The sequence below is a fragment of the Poecilia formosa genome, unplaced genomic scaffold (genome assembly GCF_000485575.1).
Source record: "Poecilia formosa unplaced genomic scaffold, Poecilia_formosa-5.1.2 Scaffold201, whole genome shotgun sequence".
Lineage (NCBI taxonomy): Eukaryota > Metazoa > Chordata > Actinopteri > Cyprinodontiformes > Poeciliidae > Poecilia > Poecilia formosa.
Window position 1 is genome coordinate 1,106,915 of NW_006800140.1, and position 27,033 is coordinate 1,133,947.

The 27,033-nt window shown below is 38.4% G+C and overlaps 1 protein-coding gene across 3 annotated transcripts in view; it reads left to right on the forward strand.

The window, feature by feature from the left end:
- cpeb3 (cytoplasmic polyadenylation element binding protein 3) overlaps positions 1-27,033 on the forward strand; it is a 43,477-nt gene that overhangs the window by 6,724 nt on the left and 9,720 nt on the right. Inside the window, exons 3-7 of one of the 3 annotated variants that reach the window (XM_007566952.2) lie at positions 2,336-2,489; positions 11,577-11,633; positions 16,601-16,627; positions 17,771-17,938; positions 19,215-19,304. In XM_007566952.2, coding sequence (XP_007567014.1) covers positions 2,336-2,489; positions 11,577-11,633; positions 16,601-16,627; positions 17,771-17,938; positions 19,215-19,304 — 496 coding nt within the window. The remainder of the gene's footprint in view (positions 1-2,335; positions 2,490-11,576; positions 11,634-16,600; positions 16,628-17,770; positions 17,939-19,214; positions 19,305-27,033) is intronic. The other 2 variants (XM_016679076.1, XM_016679077.1) reach the window with 2 other exon arrangements.

Sequence of the window (27,033 nt, forward strand, 5' to 3'; positions counted from 1 at the left end):
GACCTCTTGGAGAAGGCAATAACGTTCCTTCTTTACTGCTTTTTTAATGAAACTCATAAAATCTGAGAGTGTTTTGATTTTAAGAACTTTTTGTATATTATTCCAAAACCGGAGCATGGCAGGAAAATGGTGTTTTGCTTGACTTTGGATATTTAAGAGCAGCCAGGAATGTCATTTAGCCAAACTTTTTACTCAGAAGTTTTCGTGGGCCAAAAACCCCCCAACCTAAACTCTCTTCTTAAAACTTATTTTTATTTGTTAGCATTTAATTGAGGCCTGATACTGTAACTTCATTCTTGTGATGTTTACTTACTTATGTATTTTATTTATTTTTTCGTTCATCAATTTATTCTATTGAGTTATAATTTTTGTGCAGCACTTTGGTGCAGTTTCAACCTGTTTTTAAAAGTATATATAGGTAAATTTGACATTGAAAGTAGCCTGATATTTACTGTAGATCTAAAATATGAAAGGGTTTTTTATGATGGTGTATTAGGGCCTTTTTAGATAGAAAAAAATGAATACATTTCTACCAAAAACTCTGAACTTTTGTGATTAATCTCAATAAGAATGGCCAAATATCAACCTGCAGCCCTGCTGTCGGTACAAATTACCAAGGGAACAAGCCGCCGTAGATCAGATCATTTTATCTGTTTTTATAATTTTGACTGAATAAATATATTTAAATATAAAAAAAAACTGAAAATGGTACAACACATTCTTGCTTTTTTAAAAAAAATAAATTGCATGTTTTTGTTGAATTCAAGCCTGATAGAAGTGTGATCACATCATTAAAAGTCTGAATTAATATGACACTGTTTCATGTTTTTTATCTTTATTTTAAAGTGTGAGTTGACCAAACCAGGAACATTTTAATTTTACTATATTTACTATATCTAACAATAAAATACATGCACACAGTTTATTAATATGTTTACTTATTGGTGCTTTTCTTTAGGGGCAGGTTTCATAAAAAAAACAACCTGTAAATTGTTAGTAGAGATGTACTGATCAGGGTTTCACTGGCTGATGCTGATTTGTTTCAATTCAAATGCAAATAATTTTTATGGACAGTGAACTCAAAGGATGCAAGTTAAACTTATGAATCCAAAAAATGAAGGGATACAACATTATGTTATTTCTTGAATAAACATAATATTTCTTGAATAAAAACATATAAGTAACATTCTAATTTTCTGAGAAACTGAACATTGGGTTTTGTTTTATCCTCATAATTAATAGAAAGAATGTTAAATTATATCTCTTAGTGTAATAAATGCGTAAGACTTTTATTATTTTTGATTAAATTGCTGAATTTGTTATTTTTTGGTCCATATTGAAACCATTTTCATCTGCTGTGACGCATTTAATGATCTAATGTTTAAGTAATTTACCTGCTAATCTGGGGAAAGTTGTTAAATAGGTGCCTTACAAATGAGCATACCAATCCATCAGTTACATTTTTACACATAATTAAAATTTGGTTTACTTAGAGCTACTTGTTCCAATCTGAACAGAAATATCACACCTTTACCCGTCCAGAACCATTTTTTTGCTTTATTTTTTCTCATCTTGATTAATTTCTGCCTGCATTAAATTCTCCTTTGCTTATTTGCGTGTCATGAGGAAGGATGAGCCGATAAAATGGGTCAACCTGCGTTCCACCACTGACGTGATGTGTTCAAACGCAGAGTCTGAGCTTGTAAACGCCAGCTGCGTCCCATCAGGGAAAGGAAAAACTGAACAGCTCAGCGGTTTAAGTGTTTACCGTTTGTACCAAGTGGGCAGATTTTTATCTGTGTGGCGGCGCTGTCGGGTCCTGGGTGGCGAAGGGGGGGCAACACTTTTGAATGCTCAGCCGAACGGGGCAGCAACAATAGCTGCGGTGTCCAAACAATGCGGCTTCCCGGCTCGCGTAGCGGACACAGGAGACAGCTGCCAAGACCGCAGCCTCCCAGCTCTGGTCGGGTGTTTTTTCTCTCATGTTTCTCAGATGAAAGCGTCAACAAACGAGGGAAATTCAGTCATTTCACCCCCAACCACAGACTCGGCGTTAACACCGTTCCCGTTACCATCTGGTGGAACTGGAACGTTATTTTCACGGAATCCTCCTTTAGCTGGACATTTTTAGAGGTTTTCTATATTGCAGTGAATGCTGGGTACTGAACTGACTTAAATATTTCTTTCTTTTAAAAACACAGACACAAATATACTGAATAACTGTAGTCTTGTCTAATATTACATCCAGTCTATTGTGATATTTATTTATTGTTCATTTTCATGACTAACTTTGGTGACTAATTCCAGGCGTCTGCATGTTTTTGCTGTTTTCCAGGACCGGAATCGGCCCTTTGATCCTTTTAACTTGAACTCTTTGGAGAATCCCTTAATGGATATGATAAAGGCTGACCATGACAAAGGTAAACCACACCCGGCTGGTGGCCCCCCATTGACCATCGCTGACATTATATGGAGGAATCATTTTGCAGGTTAGGAATATTCACTCATCTATTGCTGTCACATGTTTGTTTGCTTCATGGCCTAAAATGACTTTTTAATCAGTTGAGACATGGAGCCTGCCCTGCAAAATTTAAAATTATTCCTTTGTGATCTGCTCTGTAGAACATTTTCAAGCCTTTTTTGTCTTTCTACTGCAGGAGATAATTGAATATTTCAGCAAAATACAAGAACCTAACTTGGCACAGATGTTCCCAAAGGCTTGCTTTGAAAAATTGAAGATGGCCGCCATCATAGACTTCATATTTATAACTTTAAGAATCAGTTATATTTTTCTTGTTCTTGTGTTTCCTGTTTCTGGTGGACATTTTCCAAGATGGCAGCCATGGCTGTCATTGAAAATAAACATTCGCACTAAAATAGACAGTAGTTATTATTTCCAGTGGTGGGCACAGCTAACCAACAAGCTAGGTTCACTAACCACTAATTCGCTAAACAGGAATCTTGGCTCATCAATAAAAATTAGCAGAAGCTACTGAATGCTAGTTAAATAGCAGAAGCTAATGCTAAACTGCTAACCACAAAAATTAGCAGAAGCTAATGCTAAACTGCTAAACACAAAACATCTGGTGTGAAACTTACAAACAGCAAAGTCCTCAGTTTCTGACTTTTCTAGATATTATTGATTTGAAGATGCATGAACATGATTAGCAAAGTAGAAAACATATGTGACATAAAGTTCATGCAAGTCGTGGAAATGGGTCACATTTGTTTCAATAGTTGTTTAAACGACTCAAATGGCGGCCATCATGAAATTTAAGTGGCTAATGGGAAAAGCTCAGGGCTGAACAGGCTGATTTTTATGACTGTTTCCACACTTGAACAATCTGTACAGTGTAATCTTCTACATTTTTTTGATTGCTCATTTACAGCTTCAAAAATAATATTTGAACTGATTCATCCTAAAAACAAGAATCTGTCTTCGGTCTTGGGGCGAACTCATTGTTGTGCCAGCTCTGCTGTCCATTGTACGACCCAGGATGAGGCCTTGTGAGGTTGGCGTTTCGCTCCCACCCTAACAATGGAGCAGCGAAGGTGGGAGGGGTGTGCGCCTGTTCTTCCCGTTCGCTGGCTGCGTTATTTCCAGTCCTGCACTGAGCGAACATTGTTGGGACAGAGTGATCTTCGGGGCCCCTGCTATCTGCTTCACTGTGTCGTAACGTCCCGCAGGGCGTCCGCCGTGTTTGTCGAAGCACGACAAACACAGAGGGAGATATGAGGAAAGCCAGGCAGGCTTGGCGTTTTACCATGAGCCGAGCGTTCCCTGCATGCTTTGCTGTGTTGTCATAATGCAGAATGAAGGTGCTGCAGAAAGCTCCTCCACCCTGCTAGCAGAACCGCTCGCTGTTCGAGTTGGGCCTGCTTTCCACCACGCAGGAAACATCAGGGCCTTATGGCGAATTTATACTGTTAAAGTAAAGCTGGTCGATTTTATGGGAATTCAGAAAATAATCACTTCAGTTGTTCCTAAAGGCAGCTGGATTTTTAGTGAGAAATAATCAGTTAACTAGTTACATTTAGTACTTTTACTTTTTAGTTTTACTTGAGTAATTTTATTATGAAGTATTGCTACTCTTGAGAAAAATTTCTGGATTCTGCCATTTTTGTTAAAGTTTCATAAGTTTTTTTTTATTGAAAGAAAATCATTTGGAAACATTTTTTTGCCTGATTTTGTTATTTTTTGTTATGAATTATTGTTATTTTGGTCCTTAAAACACCAAAATTTCCATTTACCTTTATATTTTGGTCTGTCTGATGTCATTTTTAAATATTAAATGACTAATTTGATCAGTTACTCAGTACTTGAGTAGACTTTTTACCAAACACGTTTTTACTATTACTTAAATAATTTTATTATAAAGTATTCCTACTTTTATTTGAGTAAAATTTCTGTATTTTCTACCCACTGAATGAAAAACAAACAGTTTCAACCACAGGTTCATCAGACACACATCTGCAGTTTTTGTTAAAGTTTCATAGATATTTTTTTATTGAAATAAACTGATAATCATCAATATCGACTGGTATGAAACACTAATATGACAAAAGCACATCTTCAGCCCTAATTTCAACAGATGTTAGCGTACTCTTCTTTAGGCCTGTATGTATAATTTTGGCCGTAAATCACACTACTCTACAATTACATACATCCTTTTGTAAAGTTACCTTTGTGTATTTTAACTACCATTAATCATGCTTTTATTTTGGTAGGTTTCTTGTTGAGGTAACTATGGCAACAGAGTGCAATTCTACCTGAGAAGGTTAATGGCAAAAAAAACAAACAAAAAAAGGATAAAAAAATTCAATTTTAGCTTCAGTCGATTTGGGAACAAGGTCAGTAATGAAACATTGATAGAAAAATCTGTGATTGTTGTAGAAATGTAAAGAATTGTACTAATGTAATTGGCTATGTATAGATTATGTATAGCTAATCCATAGATTAAACAACTGTAATCTAGCTCTAACGTTAAGGTAAAGGGTTTGACCTACTCAAAATTGACTTTAAAGCCCAAACTGAATGACATACATGCTCATCATGGTCTGAGTTGTTGCTAATAATACCAGTGATAAAATCCTGGTAGTTTTCCAGAGACTTTCCTCCAACCTTTAGGATTGAGTTGCTGCTGCAGCAGAGAAACGGCTCACAGGCTGGAAACCGCCAGTCAAAACCAATTAATGCAATAGACCCGGTTTTACATTCCTAACTGAATGGTTACCACCCACCTCCATCCCATCGCTGACATTTCTCACATACTTCTCATTGTGCCTGGAATAGCTGCTCTTCCTTTCGTGTTTTATGAGTCAGAGAAAGAGAGAGAGAGAGACGGAGAGAGAGACGGAGAGGCGGAGGGATGCGGGTTTTAAAAGATGAAAACACACCTGAGCTGTGATGCGAGTAAAAATCAGTCGGTCTTCTTCGTCTGCCTCAGTTCTTCTGTCCCCCCAGGAGAAGAATCGATGGTAACTCTGTATTTGAAGGGCTGTGCATAATAATACTGACCACACTCTGTTATAATCATGTTATAACACCTGTCTTTGTAAATGTTTGACTGAAGTGTCCGACATTAAATAATACCACGTTTAGGGCAAAGTTGACATTTTAATTGACTTTTAATGCGAGAATTAATGCAACTTTGAACTAAAAATGTCATTATTCACCAAATGACACTTCATGGCAATCAGGATTGAGTTGTAACTAATTATATTTACTCATTTACATTCACTTGAGTATTTATTTTGAAAGAAGTACTTTCAGTATGCTGTACTTTTTACTTTTACTTGAGTAATTTTATTAGGAAGTATTTCTATTCTTATTTGATTAAAATTTCTGTATTTTCTATCCACTGAATGAAAAACATTTTTTAATCAGAAATCCACCAGACAGACACACATCTGCAGGTTTTATTAAAGTTTTTTTTTTATTGAAAGAAACTGATTTGGAAACATTTTCTTTAGCCTAATTTTGCTATTTTTTTGTTACTTATATGAATTACTGTCTCAAAATATACAAATTTCCACTTAAGTAAAAGTAAAAAGTAGTCGTCCATTAAATTACTCTAGTAAGATTAAAAAGGTATTCGGTAAAATAAATGTACATTTTCAACCATTTGATATTTAAAAATAACATCACCAGACAGACCAAAATATAAAGTTAATTAAAAATATGTTGAAGTAGTGCTGCTCTTACTTTGGTACAGTTTTTGTGTACTCTGGCCAGCTGCTATGACGGCAGCCATAAACTTTATGAAAACTGTTTATGACGACGTCACGTTATTCATCGTCAAATAAAGTGTTTCTGAATCGACTTGTGCTGATTATGAGAGGCGCATTGTGTTGCATCTGATCTTTGAGACTTTCTGAAAGCTCCCAGTTTGGGTTGTGGGTATGTGAACAAACAGCCCTTTTAACTCCAGCACACACACACACACACACACACACACACACACACACACGCGCCTCTTATCTCAGACTGTCCAGTCAGCAGATGTGTGACGGTGCGTCTCTCAGCGCAGCCTGCTGTCACGAACAACGTGAGGCAGCTGCCTCCGTTAATGAGCAGGTAGCTCTACTCTGACTCACACGTATTGAAAGAGGAGCTTAACGTTAACCTTAAGTTTGTTGCAGATTGTTTTTTTCAAAGTCTTTGGTTAAACAGGATGTATTACGCAAAACTCACATTTTGCATGTTTTTGTACTTTAATTTGGGGCTCAACTGCTTCTAAAAACAACCCGATTATTAAAAAAAACAAAACGCACAGCTATTTTTTGGCAATAAGTTGTTGTTTTTTTTTATGTCTGGATAATGAGCCGTTTCAAAAACCTCCGCAATGTAACGTTACAACTCAGCAGGGGCTGTCTGTTACCTAGCAACCCCAGCAAAGCACGGCCCGTTACCTAGCAACCCCAGCAAGGCCCGGCCTGTTACCTAGCAACCCCACTTAAGTTCCAGAATGTTTGGTCAACTGGTTTTACTGCTGTGTGCGGTGTACAATGGCTACTGGAAAAGACAAGTGGACTTACCATCCAGAAACCACAGAAACATTTTGGTTGTGCAGGAGTCTCTACTAATGCTTTTCAAAGATGTGTGGTTGCATAATTGCGCATCTGTTTGCAAACATTTTCATGTGAGTGTAAACGTTGAGTTGGGGCGTCTTATTTGGATTTAAAGTGACAAGAAGCTCTAAAACATTTCACTCTGAAAGGAGCTTAAAGTTGGCAGAACTGGGGAGACAAAAAATTTATTTAAGAAAAGTTTTGTTAAAAAAATCTCAATTTTCAAAAGGAAATTTTTAACATTTAAAATTCTTTTATCACATTTCTAATATTAATCTAAAAATATTATTTTTTATTTATTTATTTTAAATTCTGAGATTGCTCTCAGTTTTTTGGCAAAAGTTTACTATTTTAATTTAGCATGTTTTCTGTATTAAAAGAAATACACCTAGTTTTCAGTTTCCTTTGGTTGAATACATTTATTTTCAGTAATAAGAACAGGATCTGGGTCACTTTCTTTCAAAACATTTGCTACATTAAGCCAAATTTTTAAAAAGAAAAGCTGATTTAGTTGCATCAAAATTGTCTTTTCAGTAAAAGTCTTTAGATAAACTTGGTTATAAGAATACAAATATTTTGTGTTGTACTTTACATTTTCCTGTGTAGGAAAATTATGCTGGTAACAATTTTCACCTTCATTACATATTAAAAGTATCCATCTACATCAACAGGCCAAATTTTTATCAGTTTTGAACTGCAGTTGCGGGCTGGATAACATCTTGTTTTTGGATGAACTGAGTCACAACTTAAGCGAGTTGTTGGGGGGGAAAAGCAAACGGCGACACTGGCTCGATGTGGCTGTTGATCAATGGAAAACATGAATTTCATGCACAGCAGCAGCCGCATGAGTAACGACCCGTTTAAGCAGCGCGTGGTAACAGCTGGATGTTCCACTACAGGGTCACTGCAGGGAAACCAGCGTCTCGATTCAGAAAATGGATCCTCATTCCCAAGGGTCAATGTTCAATCGACAGGTTGGATTTGGCCCCTTAAACTTTTCAGCTGACATAATTAACAATTATTTCGTGTACTTTAAACTGCCTGTAATGACTTCACAGAGATAAGATGATGCATTTATTGGCTGTGTTAAAGGTTGAAAGCTTCCTCTCAGTGAGTAGCTGCTGTTAGCATGACTTAGCTTATCCAGTTTAAAAACAAGTCTGGGCTTGTTTATGTATGTTTGAAATTATGTTCATCCAGATTTCACAACATAAATGCATTTAAAAGCTTTTAAGCTGGATTCATGACAGCCTTTCTTTTTATTTAGAAAATACGTAAGAATGCTTTATGTGAGAACTGGATATACAGTTGATCTGGCACAATTAGGGAATTTATCTAATTTTCTTTGCATTACTTTAATCTTTAAAATGCCTTTAAGTGTGCTTGTAATTATTTTGAGGCAACTTGTTGAGTTGATTTTGAGCTCTTAAGATGCTTTTTGCCCATTGTTTGTACTTGTGTGCCTCTTTGCGATCTGTGTTCTTGTTTATTCAGATGGCTTGGCTGCACTTTTCTGCGTTGACATAAGAGCATTGACAGGAGGTTTTTATTTTTGTCTCCTGCTAATCACGGCTATTATTTATTTCCACACCTTGCTCTCGACACACCCGTAACTGCAACTGGGATTTTCCTTCAGAGATGTTAATAGGGCGGTTTAATGTGCATAATGAAGTTGGATTTCAGAGAGCTTTCACACCCAGCTTAACCTTCATCCAGGCTAACTATTATTAGCGACACTTGCTGATGACAATAACATTTGCCTGCATATTTTAGGCATTCGGACTCTAAAAGAGATGAATATGAACATATATTGGACAGCTCTGTTTCCACTACTTTTATGCACATGGCAGCCATGTTTATCTGATCTTTACTGAAGCTAATGTATCATAAGATCTGTTGGTCAGCTCCCCCTACAGGCCTACAGGAGAACTTCTGGTTGATGGAGCGAGTTTGCAACATTTCATTGTTTCATAACTAAGACGTAGTTCATAGTTATAAAGTACTTCACAACTATGAAACTATGAAGTAGTTCATAAAGCTACTCGCATGTGAAAATGGCTGCAAACAGTTGCACAATAATCCAAACGTACATCTTTGAAAAGCATCAGTAGAGCCTCCTGCTCAACCAACAAGAATGCAGCAAGTGGTTTCTGGATGCTAAGTCAACAACAAAATGCTTGTCTTCTCTAGACAAGCCTACTGCGGTAAAACCAGCTGACCAAGTGTGTTGGAACTCAAGCTGGGTTGCTAGGTAATGGGCGGAACTCTTCTGGGGTTGCTAAGTTACGGTCGGCCCTTGCTGATTTGTGATGTTACAATCCGGAGGTTTTTGAAACTGCTCATTTTCCAGACACCAAAAGACATGAACTTGATGCCAAAAAAACGAGAGGCTGGATCAGTAGAGATCCAAATGGAAGTACAAAAATGTAAATTTAGCCTAATATGTCCTCTTTAAAAAGTAAAAAGAACCAGGACAGCCACCCTCAGATCCAACTGGGTGCCTGATGGGGAAGCTGTTGAGTCAACAAGGACATGGATGGCATCCCTTCAGCCGCCGCTGCTGGAGATGTTGAGAATAGCTCACAGAGGAAATGTCACTGCAGCAGCAGCATCCCCTCACCCAGCCAATCAACTCCTCAGGGGAAGCAGATGGCACGAGCCCAGAGTTATTTAAAGCCTTCAGGAAGGCAACTGTCTCCCTGTGTCACCCAACATGACTAATGCAGACAGAAAGGCAAGCCTTGTGTTGTTGGGACAATCGCCACTCCACTGATCAAAGCAGTCTTCTGTTTTGAATGCAGTGGCGTTGGGTCAAAGTTTACAACCTGCGCTGATTCTCTCCAGCCGCTCAGATGTTTTGAGCTGAAACAAACAGACCACCCACACGTTTACCAATACGTGGTTCTGCTCTGCTGCTTCCCGGGGCTGTTGAACTCCGACAGCGGCCTGGTGCGACCCGCATGCGTCGGGCTGGTGAAACGGGACGGGGTCGGCTGGCTGGAGAGCCTTCTGGAGAGATGAATAACACGCATCATGTGGTGTTTTTGTCATGCGGTGTTTACGTCTTTCTGATTCAGAAAAAGTGTGACACAAGATTCTGTGTGGACACATCCATGCATTTGTAGGAGCCGGTGCTGCAGGTGGAGGCTTGTCTGCCTTCACTAGCCTGGATTATGGGGCTGGAAACAGGTGGAGCTGCTGGGAGCTCACCTGGTGTCAGGCAGCTCTAACTGCAAGTTTCATTATTGCAGAGTTCAGTAGTAACTAGTTACATTTACTCAATTACATTTACTTGAGTGAAAAGGTGTACGTTAATTAGTGTTTTACTGTGGTGTACCTTTTACTTTTACTTAAGTAATTTTATTATGAAGTATTTCTGCTCCTGAGTAAAATTTCTGGACTTTCTGCCCGCTGAATGAAAAACAAACATGTTTTAACCAAAAATTCACCAGACACAGACACACAACTACAGTTTTTGTTAAAGTTTCATAAGTTTTTTATTGATAGAAACTGATTTGGAAAAATTTTATTTCGCCTGATTTTGTTGTTTTTTTGTATAAATTGTTGTCATTTTGGTCCTTAAAATACCTAAGGACCCCTCCAGACTAGCTTAGTGTCCTTCGCAGCCCACCATATCCCAAGATTCATTGCCGGTTGGAGGGGAGATTTTTGTTGTAACTACGGCGTGATATAGTTTTAAATACAAGTATATTAAAACCTGGTATTATAAAAGTTAAAAACTTTAAAGCAGTTGTGCTGTATCAGCTGATTCTAAAAACAGCCCTAGCGCTTTTTAGAAAACCACCCAGGCGTTTTTTAGTTTGTCGTAAGAAATTGATATTTTCTGATGTCTGGAAAATGAGCTTCACGAAGGTTGAGTCACAATTGACAGGCACTCCACCGTTGCCTAGCAACCCACGCAGAACTCGTGCACATTTGGCATCTGGTTTTACTGCTGTACAATGGCTGCTGGAAAAGACAGGGATTTTGTTGCTGACCATCCAGAAACCACTTGCTCCATTATTGTTTGTTGTGCAGGAGGCGACGCTTCTACTTTGCAAAGATGTATGGTTGTATAAATGCTCATCTGGCTGCAACTTATTTCATCTGCGAGTGTAAATGTTGAGGTGGAAACTCAGCAGTGCAGTGTAAGCAGGCTGATTCTCTCCTAAACCAGGTTCCAGGTGTTTTTTTTCTTGCCGTTTTCCAAATGTAACGTCACAGACAGATAATCAGGAAGGTCTTCCGTTTAGACATCTTACACCAGCTGCTTTCCATGAAAGCGCTGACAGATGTGTCCATGTGAGACGGGGACATTGTCCCTGGTCAGATCCTATCCTTTACCTGCTTTTGTCTGGGTGAGCGTATCGGATATGGGACACCAGGGTTTCCTGTTTCTCTTGTCTGCGATTGGTTAATTCGCTCCATGTCGGTTCGTTTCTGCACGTTTTTCGTAATTGAGGATCAAATGAAGATTGTAACGGTTTCTTATGTTTCTTTAACAGGACGGATTGGACTCAACTTTCACCATCCTGGAGCAGAACACATATTGCCCCTGAATAGTAAGTCCTGTTTTTGTGAGAAAATAACATTTTCTTCAGTTTTAGTTGGTTAGTTTTACTGGTAATTCTGAGTTAAAGTTAAACTGAGTAATGAGAGCCTACCCTGCGTTTTGGATTCCCTATCACCATAAATCAGGGGTATTTAAAGTACGGGCCGGGGGCCAAATGTGGCCCCTGGGAAGCTTTTGTGTGGCCCTGCTACCACAATTCAATAATTACACAAGTTTGTCCTGCCAGCACAGGTAGTTAATGCAGAAGGAGATTTTTTGTTTTTGTTGCAAATAAATTAAAAATGTTTGTTTTGCATTCTGTTTTTGCACATCTACTTAGTGACTTGTACTCAAAATCAGACTTTGGTGCATGAAAATCTGCCTTTAATTTATTAAACCCGGCTAAATATATCAAAATTTCATACAAAAAGTGACAAGAATCCGCTTTTTAAAGCTGAGAATGTTTTACTTTTAGTATTTTTTCCCCCAAAACAGACAATTTGGATGCCTTTCTTTAAATTTTTGGGGATACGTTGATTGATTTACACAATAATTTTAACAAAAGTCTTCTATTAATTATTGTAAGCTTAGTTTATTGTTTAGCAGGTAAGTTATATTTTTTTTTTGGCCCATGTGACAAAAAGTTTGGACACCCCTGCCATAAACGTCGGAGGACAGACCTCGGATCGCTGTGGGAACCACGCTTGACTCTGGGAATGGCTCCTCCAAAAATACCCCCACATGTAAAACTAGTTTGCCCCCCTTTGGCCCAACCAGAGCCAGGAGGGAAACCCGGCTGGATCCAAACCGCAGCGGTAGCCGTCCAGGCCTTGAAGCTGCAGTAACTTTTATATAAAAAATTTTTTCTTTTTACTTATTTGTAAAACTTGTCACTACTTTGTGACAATATATTAGACAAATAATCTGTGGAAGATATAAATTTTCTCCACATCTTCCCTGAGCTACTATTCCAAAAACAACCAATCAGAGCCAGGAGGCGGGGCTTAGCGCTGTCAATCAACCTCTTTTCTCATTTTAATTTATCGTGATTAATCGATTATTGCGACATTCGGGATGATGACCTTCTACCTGAGGTAGAATAGGTAGAACATTACCCATTTTAGTAATGCTCTAGTTCAGGGATGTCCAAAGTGTGGCCCGGGGGCCATTTGTGGCCCTTGAAAGTATTTTGTTTGGCCCCTGACCACAAGTCAAGAAAAATGTGGAAATTGTTTTCCTTTTAATAAGATTTTTTTTAATTATTATTTTAAAGCTTATTGTTGAGCAGAAAAAAAATCACAAACTAGTTTATTTTTTATAATTTTTTTAATTTAATGAATTTTGTTGCCCTCCAGTAGTTTAAATTTTCCCGTTGTGGCCCCCGGGGGAAAAAGTTTGGACAGCTTTGCTCTAGTTTCTACTTTGGGCTTGTGCAGTTGGGGTTTTGGTTTACTGGGCCCCGTTTTCTCTTTTATCCACTCAAGATCTTCTAAACGTGTCGGGGATGAACTTCAGCGTCAGCTTTTAGGAATTCCTGCTTCATTTCCTCCCGTTAGCGCCGAGGCGTCACACTGTGAGAGAATCTCCAGGGACGGTGCGCTCGTTTCTTCCGAAGAGAAGAAGAAAGCAGGCTCAGGTCCTCCTCTCTGAGGTTTTTTGTTGCTGCGGTTCGTCTCTGACTTCAAACCTGCGGCACCCAGGAGGGATCACCCAGATTTCCTCTCCCTCCCAGGCAGCACACAGTTAGAAGTTAGTGCTTATTCCTAACCCCTCTCCCTCGTGGCTTGCATTGTCTACGCCACTGAGGCATCTAATGCTTTCCCAGCCCGGAGCGCTCTCCGTTTCTGCCTGGTTGCTAGGCGACTTTGTTTTTGCTGAGGCCAGGCGGTGAAAGGGCGACGCTGCAGAGACTTCCCAGGTTTCTCTAATGAAAACTTAGCCAGGCAGAAGACACAATGCAGTCAGATAGCGGTGGTCTGACAATGCCAAGGCGCTTATTGGTTTTTGAGGAGACAAGTCTGCTATTGTGGCCGATGAGTTAAGGGGTACGGGAGGATCTGCTCCCCCTGCTGTTTGCTGGCATTTAACTTCTTCTGCGCTTCAATGTTAAAACAGCAGGATTTTATCTCTAAAGGTGATCTATTATGTCTTCTTGAACGGGTTAGGATTGCTCCATTGGCGATGCAGAACATGTTCATTACATATTTTTGCACAAAGTCACTCTTGGATGATGAGATTTTAGTCTGGTTAATTCTGCCTATCAGATGTTTTAGAGACTTTTGTCACGTTAAATCCAAATAAGCTGCTGCTTTGCATTTTCAACTCGGTGTGAAAAGCCAAAGAGATGAACAATTATACAACTGTACAGCTTTGAAAAGTCAATAACGGAACACTTTTAACTTTTTCTGATTAGGTTGTTGTCAAAAATGAGAGTTTGTTCTACTAATTAAATAAATTAAATGAAATTAAATGACATCAGACTTGTATAGTGCATTAACAAGACAAGCAAAGACTCTTTCCATGAAACCAGTCAGTTCCATTCCCTTGCATATAAAGGTTAAATATATATGAAAAAAAATTCCAGCTGCCATTGTAAATACCACATGCAGTGGTAAAACCAGCTGACCAAAAGTACTGGAGTTCCATTTGTGTTGCTAGGTGATGAACAGAACTCTGCTGGGGTTGCTAGGTAACAGTGGCTGATGATTTTGACTTTACATTCTGAAGGTTTTTGAAAAGGCTAATTTTCCAGACATAAAAAAAAAAATATTAACTTATTGCTAAAAGTCATCTGGATGTTTTTTTTTTAAGTGGTTGGACTGTTTTTAGAAGCAGTAGAAACACAAAATGTGCAAAATTAAAAAATATTACACAAAATGTAACCATTCCTGTTATGTTTATATTATGTTATGGTTGGTGCACATTAATTAATCGTCAGCCGACCAATAAGATCAATCAACTTCAGATTAAGTCGTTACACTACAAAAACACAAAACCTTACTTATTACCTTTTGTCTCATTTCTATTGGAAATATCTTAGTTTTGTCTTAATTCAAGTGTACCATCTTAAAAGTAACTTATCAGCAAGATGTAGAAGCTTATTTTTAATTAATAATTCCTTGATATTGATGAAAAATTAGTTATCCCATTGACTTAACTTATTTCACAATTGTTACCTAGCAATGCCAGCAACCCAGTTTTAGTTCCACTGGCAGATTATTTCACTTGTTACATGGGGAAATTATCATGTTATCAGTAAATTTATCTGCCAATTGAACTAGTAATTTTTTATTATTTACTTAACATGTTTTAAGTTTTGTCTCATTTCAAGTATAATTAGATATTTGCAGTAGAAACTAGACTTAAAATACTTGGTAAGATTTTGTGTTTTTACAGTGTAACTGATCATTTGAATCCCCAGAGTGAGCTACAAAACACTAATTTGAAGTTACAGTTGATATATATTTTTTTTTATTCATATTGCTAAGTCAAAGCAATGAAATCATCTGGTATGTGACTGCTAAAGGTCATGATGGGGTCACATTTGGTTCAAACTCTCCGCTTGTGCCTTACTATCAGCCGGCCACATTCATACACCGTCGGGAAGTTTCCACTCTCACCTGGTCTGCTCCATCCGACCTGTCGACCAACTCTTAATATTTCACCAGAGCAATGGTAATGACTAACCGGCCCAGCAGCACGCCTCTTTATGGCCTCATTTGTGAATATTCACAGAAGATTAGCAGGAAGTGCAGCTATTGCAGGTTCATTTAACCCAGATCATAATCACTGGCGCTGTGCGGCCGTGCATAATGCTGCTGCACCTCTGTTGCCAAGGCAGGTGCAGCAGGTTTACAGAGGACCAATCCTGCCATTTTTAATGAATTTAAAAATTTTGATCCTATAGAATTTGTTTGAAACGGTTGTAACTAGGGACGCACCGAGCCACTTTTGTCACTACCGATATCTGGTGTTAGTGTAAACAGAATAACAGAATGCATACAGAAAAACAGTGCTCTACTAAAATGTTTCTTAAAAAAACACAGAAATAAATGTACTGAATTACAATTTTATTGCTACACTTAAATACACCAATAGCTGCACAAGCTATTGGTCAAACATGTAAAAACAACTTTAATTTGTCCAGTAAGTGCAATTAAGAGTATAACAGCTAATGCAAAAAATAAATAATAAATAAACTGAAACTGACAAAATCAATAGGTTGTCTACCTTAGTCAAACATGTAAAAAATAAACTGCAACAAACCTTTCAAATGATTTCTAAGTGCAATTAGGAATTCTAAATATATTGCAAAATAAACATTAAACCATAGAACTAGACTGAATAGATCTGGACTGGGCACATTGTCACTGATACCTGATCTAGAACTTTTTTTCAATATAGGCACCGATACAGATATTAATATCTGATTGGTTATATTAATTAATCATTTCTTTATTTCCATATTATCCCTGAATATGGCAGGATTGGTCCTCCATATACGGACCGAAGAGGACTTGAGCCACTGAAGAAAAATATTTTTTTCACTTTTCTCAGAATTCTAACTTTTGATCTCAGAAGATTTCAGATTATTTTCTGAGAATTCTGATGCTTTTCTCAGAATGTATCCTTTTTTATAAAGAATTCTGACATTTTTTCAGAATTTTGATGTATTTCTCAAAATTTTGACTTTTTTCTCAGAATTTTGACTTTTCATCTCACAGGATTTCGGAGAAATTTCTCAGAATTCTGAGCAAAAAGTCAGAATTTTTTTAAATTATTTTTTTTAGTGGCATTAACTCTCTTCCGTATCCTCTACCCCGTGGCTGTAATGATCTCTTGTCCTATTGCCGACGTTTAGGTGCGGCTCGCCACTGTTAGCTTAGCGATGTTGCTAGTTTGGTTTAGTTCAACGAAACCCATGTGTCTGTATTTCTTCCCTCCCCTGCTCCCCCTCCCCTCCATGGCGCTGTCAAGCAGGCCGGAGCTTTGGCCGCCGACGAGGTAACGTGTTCTGCTTCCCGAGCCGGCCATGTTTTTTTGTTTTTTGCAAAGAGGCTGATTTGTTTTTGGGGTGTCTAATTGTGGTGTCACTTCGTGGCTTTCATCTGTGCTGTGGTTGAATGGAATCATGCTAATTTTGATGCTTTGTTTTCCATCTTGTGATTTTAATCAGGGAGGGGGTGAAAGGTCATCGGTTCTGCTTGAATTAATCCTGTGTTGGGCGCTGAGTGGGGGGAACGAATCTGCTCCCTTTGAGTCAGCTTTAAAATAGAGACAATGACAAACTAAACTCTTAATCTTGTAATCTTTTTGTTTGGACTGATTCCAAAAATGTGAAAATAAGAAATGATCTTAAGGGATCTTCCAGTTTGGCTCGTCGGTGGCTTGATGTGCTTTTTGTGAAGGAAAAGCTGCTGTGTGATGCAACATTTCCACCCTGCAGGGATTCGAGCTTTGCAGCAAATAATGTCTGGCTTCAGTTGCTCTCCACAAAAAGTCCTTATGTGAAACAGAATTAAACATTTTAAACGTACAATTGGTGACAATAAAGTCTGTTTAAATGTCTAAATGTAAAAGTCAAATCAACCAAAGATTGATTTCAGCTGGAGAATTAAATAAAACGGGTTAGCATTTTAGAAATTAGCTCCGGAATTTGCTTTTAGAGTTTGTGCTCCTATTAGATCCACTGTAAATATTACAATTTAAAAAGCTGCTGAAATGACAAAATAACTCCTTGATGTCATCATTTCTCCTTCAAATCTGTATTTAACTGGTGCTAAAATTATAAAACTTAGCCTTTTAATAACAAGTACTAATTGTACAAAGCCATAGTGACCGCAGTGAAAATACAAAATTTTCTCCAGGTGTTGATTTACTTATATATATATTTTACCTTTTTTATTCATTCACAGCTTCTCTTTTCATGCCTCTTTGTTTTTTGCGATTACTTTTGTGGAAAGAAACCCTGCACAGTGATAATTAGAAATAAAGTTGTAGTTTCTGAGCTTTAGGCATGAATCTGCAGGAAAAACTCACCGTCTCTTCACACTCTGACGTCACGCTCTCTTTATCTTCCCATTCCTCTCCTTCCTCCTCTCTCTCCATCTTTTCTGCTGTTCTTTTCACCTTTCCGCCCCCGTCCAGGTCGCTCCTGTCTCTTCCCCTTTGAGGATGGTTTCCTTGACGACGGCCACGGTGACCCCTCCCTGACCCCGGGCCTGAACTCGCCGACCCGCTGTCAGAACGGCGAGAGGATGGAGCGCTACTCCAGGAAAGTGTTCGTCGGAGGTCTTCCTCCCGATATAGATGAAGGTAAAGGAAATTTTTTTCTTACTTTTTATTTTCATTTTTTGCAGCAAGTTTCACCCTGATACGTATTATGCTCATTTTTCCCAGTTGGAAACTTCCCAGAACCCGCTGTAGTTTTGACTTTTTGCCTGTTACAGTCACGCTGACATTTATCAACTCCATTTGCGGGCACATTGACACTAAACTGCAAAAAAAATACCCTCCTGAAACAAGTTAAAAATACAAAAAAACAAAACATTTTTACATGTAACTAGTACATCTGATCAATATTCAAGAAATATTGACCTAAAAAAAGCTTCTATTTCTTGTTAAATAGTTTATTTGGTCTTTTTTCAAGTGTACTAAGATATTTGCACAAAAACTAAATGAAAATATTTGGCAGGATGTTGTTTTTACAGTGGAGGCAAACCAGCGACATTAGTTTTCTACATAAGAGCCACATCTCAAATTGTTTTCTGCACTTTAAAAATTGGATAATTTTTGTCAAATAATCAACTTCTAATTTGTAGTTGTTACTAATTGTACTTATAGATCCTTGTACAATAATCTGTTGTTATATTCAATATGGATGATGGTACATAATGTGTACAATCGGCGCTCAGTAACTTTTCAGCAAATTATAGGAGTTTATTTTAAGTAAATAATTCCTTATAATTGATGAAAAATAACTAGTTCTATTCACAGATTACTTGCATATAATTTGGGGAAAATGTTTTGTTATAAGTGAAATAATCTGCCAGTGGAACTAGAACTGGGTTGCTAGGTAACGGGCTGGGCTTGGCTGGCGTTGCTAGGAAACGGTTGTGAAATAATCTGCCAGTGGAACTAGAACTTTTTCTTCAATGTTTAGGAATTATTTTCTTAAAACAGGCCTTTATATTTTGCTGAAAAGTTACTTATAAGTTAGTTTTGTCTTATTTCAAGTCTATTTAGATATTTGCAATAGAAACTATATTAAAATACTTTGTGAGATTTTGTGTTTTTGCAGTTCGTCACCTTCCATCCGGAGCTGTTTAATTTAAGAAGCCCGTTTACTTTCATATGTTTTAAGAGCATGCTCTACTGAGTAAAGGCGCATTACGTGCTCTGTGGCGTCTCCACAGCCCAATTCACTCCATTTCATGTTTAATGCAGCGGCTGCTTGCCTCAACAACTGGGGAAAAAAGAAAAACAATCCTCTCAATGTGGCGTTTCGCTCCACATCGAGTTCTTGCTTTCACTACCATATGAGAAAACTCATCGCATTTCACATTTTCTTCTCCTTGTTTTTCCCCCACAGATGAAATCACCAACAGTTTCCGCCGCTACGGGCACCTGGTGGTGGATTGGCCCCACAAAGCTGAAAGCAAATCCTACTTCCCACCTAAAGGTAACAGCAGGCTGTCCCGCCTTTCGCTCATCATGGAAATATGTGTCAATAAATATCGCTGTGGCTGTATCGTTTGCAGAGACTCATATTGCTCAGCTGTGCTCCGCTCAAGCTGGGCAGCGATGCAGGTTTCTGTTTCCTAGAGGAATCACTTCTGTAGGATTTAACTATACAGCTGGAGTTTGGATTCAGGATCTGTTTCCTGAGGAGTTGGGAAATTATTTTTTTCTTTTACGTTGAGATTGTGTTTGTTTTTTTGCTATGATGGAGTATTGGACTCATTGTAGATATAAAAAAAAGAGCAAATATCCGCCAAAAAGATTTTAGATTAATCTGATAAATTTTCTAGAAAAAGCAAGGACATTTATAAAAAGTCAAAAATGTGCTTAACAGGAGGAAATTTATTCCTCCTTTATTGTGATTGTCAGAGATTTTCTAGAAAAAAAAATATGGTTTCAAGTTTAAAATTTTTGACATTCGGAAATTTTCTAAGCTTCAAAAGTCGAAGATTTTTGACCCGTTGAACTCAGAAATTTCCACGTTCTTTTCTAGAAAATTTGTGAAATTTCTGAATTTTTGGGGTAAGTTTTTAACCTTTCAAACTCAGACATTTAAAAAAAAATTCTAGAAAATTTGTGAAATTAATCTCAAAATTTCAGAATTTTCTTTCAGCAAATTTTCAACCTTTCAAATTTAGAAATTTCCACCTTTTTTCTAGAAAATTTCTCAGATTATTATAATTTCTAATTTTTTCTAGCAACTTTTGGAGCTCATAATTTCAAAGATTTTTCATGGAAAGTTTCTGAGACTAACCTCAGAATTTCAGATTTTTTTTCTTTTGTCATAAATTTTCAACTTTTGGATGCCATAAATTTCTGTTTCTCTAGAAAATTCCTGAGATTGATCTAAACATTTCTGAGTGTCTTGGTTGAAATTTGCTCCTTTTCTGTTTGCTGTGGCCCAAATACGGTGTCATTATTGGCGCTCTCTCTCCAAGTTCCTGTGCTGCTCCTTTTTGCGTGGGGCTGCAGTTTGTGTCATTATGAATCTACTCTGGAAATAATTGTCATTCCATAGGCAGATAGTAATACGCTGCGTCTGGAGGACCTGTGAATATCTGCCAGATTTTCCTCTCCCCACTATTTTTACCTCTTTTTTAAAATTTCATTCTCAGAGGGATTATTCTGAATCGCCTCTCGTAATCCAAGAGGGGGGGAATGCGGCATCCTTTTAGGGGAATGAATGAGTTCATGGCAGCTGGAAGACGCCGCCATGTAAGGGAGGAGGCGGATGGGTCCGCTCATCTGTGCAGTGTTCATCTCTCACTTCTGAAGCTTCCCGTTTAGTGTCTCGCTCTCCGTTTTGTCCGGCCAGCCATCTTGGAAAGGTGACAGAAGCCTTGCAGCTCATGGCTTCGGGATTTAGAGCAAAGTGTGTCCAACGCCTGTGGGACTGAGAAATACCGAGCTGTGAAAACATGTCTGACCCCTTAACTGATTTCATCTGTTTTCACCGTGTTGTGACAAAGTAAAAAGAAGCAGTTTTTAAATAATGGCTGCTTTTCTAAAGGAAACAGCCGATCCAAATCGATTTGTTTAAACTGCCATCCAGTATTGGATCCAACAGTCGTTTACGTCGCCATAGAGGAATTTTGGCTCACTAAAATGTCTCTTGTTTTGAGCTTGAATGACCAGTTTTAGGTCGTATCTTAGTCAGAGTTGAATCCAACTTTGTTGAGGCCACTTTTTTTGTTTGATCTGTATCTTAACGAAGCAAAAAAAAAACAAAAAACATCAGAGATCGAGGTGAACTTCTTCATTTGTCTGTCAATTTGAGCAACAGTGAAAAATAAGTTATTTTTAAAATCTGACATTTCATTTTCAATTTGTTTAATTATTATTCAACAAGCAGAACAGATAATCCACATTGTGTCATCATTAAGTTGAATTCATTCAGATTTTCTCTGCAGTGATGAAGTTTTGAAATCGGGTAACATTTCACCAAATGATCAGAAGTTGGCAAGACTCTGTGAACAGTGCCTGATCCAGCAAACACTCCCCTTTGTGGAAGAATAATCCTGCCATCGTCTCTCTGTTGGGAATTTTTGTTACGTTGATTGATTTTAGTGAGCTCCTCAATGTTGTGTAAAGTTGAAACTGTGTGACTGCATCGAGTCGTCAGGTGTGTGTAGTCTGTCAAAATGACAGATGGCTGTTGGATTTTTTCCGTCACCGTTTAAAAAACCCCATCAAAACCAGATAATATTTGATTTCAGTTATTTCGGCATCGTGTTGATACGGTAGCCAACAAGTGGGAAATGCAAAGCAAACCAACTCATAACTCCAAAACAAACAAATTCAAAAATCAAATGCAACAGAAAATGCTGTGAACAAAAAATAAGTGGAAATTCCACAAGAAGCAAAAACTGCAAACTTGAAAACAGAAATCCTCCAGACCACTAGGGGGAGTAAAACTACTTCTGTAAACATGTTGGTGTTCTATAATGTTGTAAAACACTGCAGTGCAACGCTCTTTCCTCCTGTACGTCCCATTAAATCTTGACATCCCGTCTTGACTGAGAGTCCCATTTGATTTGGTGGTTGACTCCCCCTAGTGGTCTGGAGGACTTCTGTTTTTGTTTGCAGTGTTTTTCTGTTGCTTTTTTTTTTTGTATCATTCATGTGATTGGAGCTAATTTTTCCATTTGCTGCGCCGTTGAATGTGTGATGACTGTCAACGTAGCATTCTCCTTCTGAACTGCTGATAGTTTTACTCCATATGTAGGTCTTGGAATATTTCATAAGATGTGTTGTGGAAACTGTGAGATGGGACTTCATGTTCTTTTTGGTTAGAGGTGGTTTTGCCTCACACTGATGATTTTTTTCTGTTATTGTTGAATCATGATTGCTTATCCTAACTGAGGCCTGGAGTTCTTATAGTTTTTGTTCTGGGTTAATTTGTGATGGGTTACTGGTTTTGCCTGCCGTTCCTTAAAAGGTCCACGACTGTTCCATGTTTTCTCCATTACTGGATAATGGCCCCTGTTGTGGTTTGCTGAAGCCTCTGAGAAATGGCTTGATAACCCTTTCCAGATGGGTCAGTGCATTACTGGGTTGGGTCATCATAACAAGGTGGCCCAAAACGCAGTTTGACATGTCAAAGCAACGGAAAGAGCTCAGGTTTGGTTCGACCAACTGGTCTTAATTCTCAATACTGGATGTTTTATTTTTATTTTTTTGCTTGGTTGTTTATACTACTGGTTAAATTCAACTGTAATCAAACTTTGCTGCGCAGAGGAAGAACGTAGATGTCACACTTCAACGCTCTGTTTACGGATGTAATAACGGCGCCACCTATGGATCGATTTTAACATTTCTGCCCACCTTATGATGGAGAAATATTGTTTGATTAAGATAATCAAGCCAGTGTGGTTTGTGACAATAAACCAAAAAACATGGATAATTGCAGCTAATTTCTACAGAAGAGGATTAGAGCCAATAAAAAAACAATAGTAATTTTGACTTTAAAGTTTCTAATTCTGTGTAAATTTATGTCAAAATCCAAATAATCAAACATTCTACAATTATGTTGTTAGTGTATGAAAATGGTCACATACGTTTCTTCCCTAAATCTCATTGGATTTATAAATGTGAACTTTATCCAGATTGAAAGACTGCCCCGAATTTGTTTGGTAGATTTGAATTTTAAGACTAGATTTTCCATAAACATGCTAAACAATTTCTGATGATTCTGAGGAAAAAGTCAGAAACATGGGAACCATGGGAATTCAGAGAAAAAATAAATTATCGGGGGAAAAAAGGAGAATTTTGAAAAATTTGAAATTTGAGGAAAAAAGTCTGAATGTCCGTAATCCTCTTCCGTAAATTGCCATATTAAGATGGAAATTACTTTTTCACATAGGGACAGGAACAAACAATAAATCAAATAAAAAAATCTCCACTCTTTGCCAAAAGATGATTTTGGCAAAAAAAAAAAAGACTGAAACATTTAAATGTGACAAGAAGCGAAAACAGAAAGCGAACAGGAGGGAACCGTTTCGTTCTGCCAGGGATCTGCAGGATGTGCGTCCAAAGCCTGTTGAGCATCCATCCAGGCTTGACCGAATGGAAGATAACCGTCACTTTCCACCCTCTCCTCATTAAACTGCCAGCAGCGTGCGCCTGTGCCGTTATGAAAGTGTTTTTTGTTCAGCGGTGACTCATAGTGTGGCTCGGTCTGGCTCCGGGGGCCGGGCCTGGACTGTTTGGTGTTTGGGATGAAGGTCAGGCAGAGACAGGAAGTTGATGCCAAGGCAGGATTGTTTTCCTCTCAGCTTCTTCTTTCTGCTAATATTGTCTCGCCCTCCAGTAATGGATCAAAAGATGTAATAAAAAAGTGTTGCTCTGATGTAGATCCATTTAATGCAGAGCTAATTATATGCAAGAAAAGATTGTTCTGATGGTTGAACTGAGAAGTGAACAGGAGATGAATGTTCTGTCGTTTTGTTCAGATAAAATGGTTCTTTTATAATTGCAGGAAGTTTAAATGCAGCGTTCTGTTCAGAAACCCAAAATCCTTTTATTATTTAACTCAAAATGTCTGCAGGCTCGTGTTGTTTGCCCAGCCCTTCGTTCCCTGACATCCATCACTTCTGTTTACAGACACAACAAGCTGCCCTGCGGCATTAAAAAAAAGCAGCGTTAGAGGACTACTGTTTGCTGGAGGCAACAACAAATTTAGCTGCTGGTTGGAGCAACAAGTAGCTCTTAAAAATACAGCAGTAGGTGGAGAGCCAGATGAAACTTAAAATGAGAGTAAACATCGAGTTTCATTTCGTTTGCAGTTCAAGGCCGCGACTCCAAACCAAGCAAATAATGAGCCGTTTAGTTTATTAATGTAGCACCAACATGTTTGATTCATCCTACATTATATGTACAGCAGAATTCATGGCCGCTAGCTAAACGATTAGCTGTGCTAAAGCGCTAATCATAAATATTTGTTCCGCTAAACCAACATAGCATTTAGCAAAAGCTAATGCTAAATTGCTAACGCCATCAATTTAACCATGTTGATACCCACAATGCATCAAAACCAATAGAAAACATGAGAGCAGGAAACAGAACTGCTGCGTAAACTGTTTTAAACCACTTCAAAATAAGAGCATGAACAGAAACATTTGGCTACCTAAAGAATTAACCGTTTATTCAGCTGAAAGTTTACCAGACAGTCATATAAATTAGTGTTAGAAGTTTATCTGGAAAAATTGCCACTAATAGCTTCATCAGTGTCTCAATCCAGAATAGAGACAAAGTGGCATTGGACCAGGCGTACTCTCTGTAAAATGTGCTTAATTTCACAGAGAGTACAGAGAGAAATTGGGAACAACCCAATTTCCAAAAAACTTGTTTTTCTGTAAGACGTTAGGTTGAGTTGGTTTTGAAATGGATTTATTTTGCAAAATTGCGCAAAAGAAAAAAAAAAAACACGTTTCGCATCACATGAGTCACACAATCAACAACCAGGTATTACTGCTGGCAGAAACGACAAACAAGACGACAGGAAGTGGTCGGAGGATGATGGTTTGTCTTTGTTTTTTTTGTTGGACAACCTGCAGTTCACAGCGTCTCGTAGTTCATAGAAAGTTGTCATTCGAATGTGTTGAATCTAAAGCTCTTCTGCACAGTTTCCCCAAAACGCCGCACATGTTGTTGTTCCCAAATATAACGTTTATCGCTCCAACGCCTGAATAAGATGCCAACGGCTCCTCTGATGGCTGAATTATGAATTCATCTCATGCGACTGTGACATCCATCGCTACCGTGAACAAGCTTATTCACATGTGATTTTAATTTGATTTAATTTTTAATGGAAACACTGCAATTGTGAAATTGTGTTTTTTTTCCCCCCCTGATGTTGGCAGAATATAAACAAAAATTTGTAATGGAAACAGAACCAATGACTCAATCTGGAAAAGAGACAGTGAAACACAGAATAACCAGATTGGGAATACTTTCTACAAAGCAATGAGTTCATAAAGTTAAAAACCCATCAAAAGGAAAGACATTGGAAACCCACTGAAGCCGAGCTGTAGCCACTGATGCTCAAAACCGATTCCTTTAAAGTACAAGTGAGAGTCTGTAGTCGCCGTGCCGCCGTCGCTCAAACTGCCTCCCATCATCCAAACACTCATTGCTATTGTTGGCGATGAGCTTCAGATGTGAGGGAGCTATTCTGGTCTGTGACTTGGGGCAAAAGGAGGAGGAGGGTTGAAGGTTTCGTTGTGTTGTACAGCGTCGTTTGAACTGTGGAAGCTGTAAACTCCTGAAAAACGCTTGCGTCACACAGCAATAACCGTACCTTGAAAAGGTTACAACTGCAGTGTCCTTTGCCTGCAGATGGTCATGATCAGCGTTTTATAATTTAGTTTTTATCACAGCATGAGTCATTCAGCGCAGAGGTCTGTTCTGTGTACTGTTATGTCTCTTTGAATAGAGAGAAGTGCCCCAGTTTCAGTGCTAAATCTTCCTCCATTACCCAGGCCTTGATTTATCTTTTCCCCCGTTGTGTTGGGATTACACTCTGAGTGACTGCTTCAAATTGAGATGATTAGCAATGCTTGATTTCTCTGCTTTATCCTCAAGTACTTTCCAGTTTTTCTAAGCCTTTGAGGTTTTTCTCATCCTCTCACTCTCTCTCTTTCTTCAAGGTTATTCTGTCTCCAATAAAGTAAAACTTAAAGGTTAGAATATGTCTATGGGCTATTCAAAACATGTTTGTCACATTTTTTGCAGAAATCAGCCATACATCTTTGAAAAGCAGAAGTAGAGCCTCCTGCACAACCAACAAGAATGCAACAAGTTGTTTCTGGATGTTAAGTCAATAACAAAACACTTGTCTTTTCCAGCAGCCATTATACAGCGGCAAAACCAGCTGACCAAAAGCACTGGAACTCCGCTTGGGTTGCTAGGTAACGGGCGGAATTCCACTGGAGTTGCTAGGTAACCGGCTGGGCTGATGTGACTTTACATTCAGAAGGTTTTTGAAACAACTCACTTTCCAGACACCAAAAAAGCGTCTGGGGGTGGTGTTTTTTTTTTTTTTTTTTTTTAGGAATCATTAGAGGCACAAATGGAAGTACAAAAATGTGGAAAATGTGAATTTTAACTTAACGGGTCCCCTTTAAAAAAATCATAGCATGTAGAAGCGTGTTGTTCAGGTGGCGTTATTTCTGAAGGTTGGGCGCTTTCGGCGGGCCTTGTGCTCGTTGGGAACCAATCCGCAGACACGTCTCAGCTGCTGAGATAAACCTGGACTTGAATGTCACCATTTAAGCCGGAGAAGCCAGCAGCATGACTCGGTCAGTCGCCATATCTGGTCATCATTGGATTAGATTTCCGCAAAGTCAACATAACTTTCACTTGATGAGGTAGCGGGAAGACTTGGATTTCGATCTCGGGCTTTGATGTGCCAGTGGAAAGATGCTTGCGCTCTGCTAAGTGACTGACCCCTTGGTGACTTGGGTGTCGTTTGCACCGACTGAGCCATGTGGAGTAGGAGGGGAGCAGCAGAATAATCTACCTAAACTTAAAAACTTCATTCAAAAACACTTCATTTAAAAAATAAAAATGAACAAAAGATTTAATTTACCACCAAGGGGGAGGGGGGGTGACCTGACTGCCTGGACGTGGAGTTCAAATTTACTCATTTTAGAGTCTGAATATTATATTAG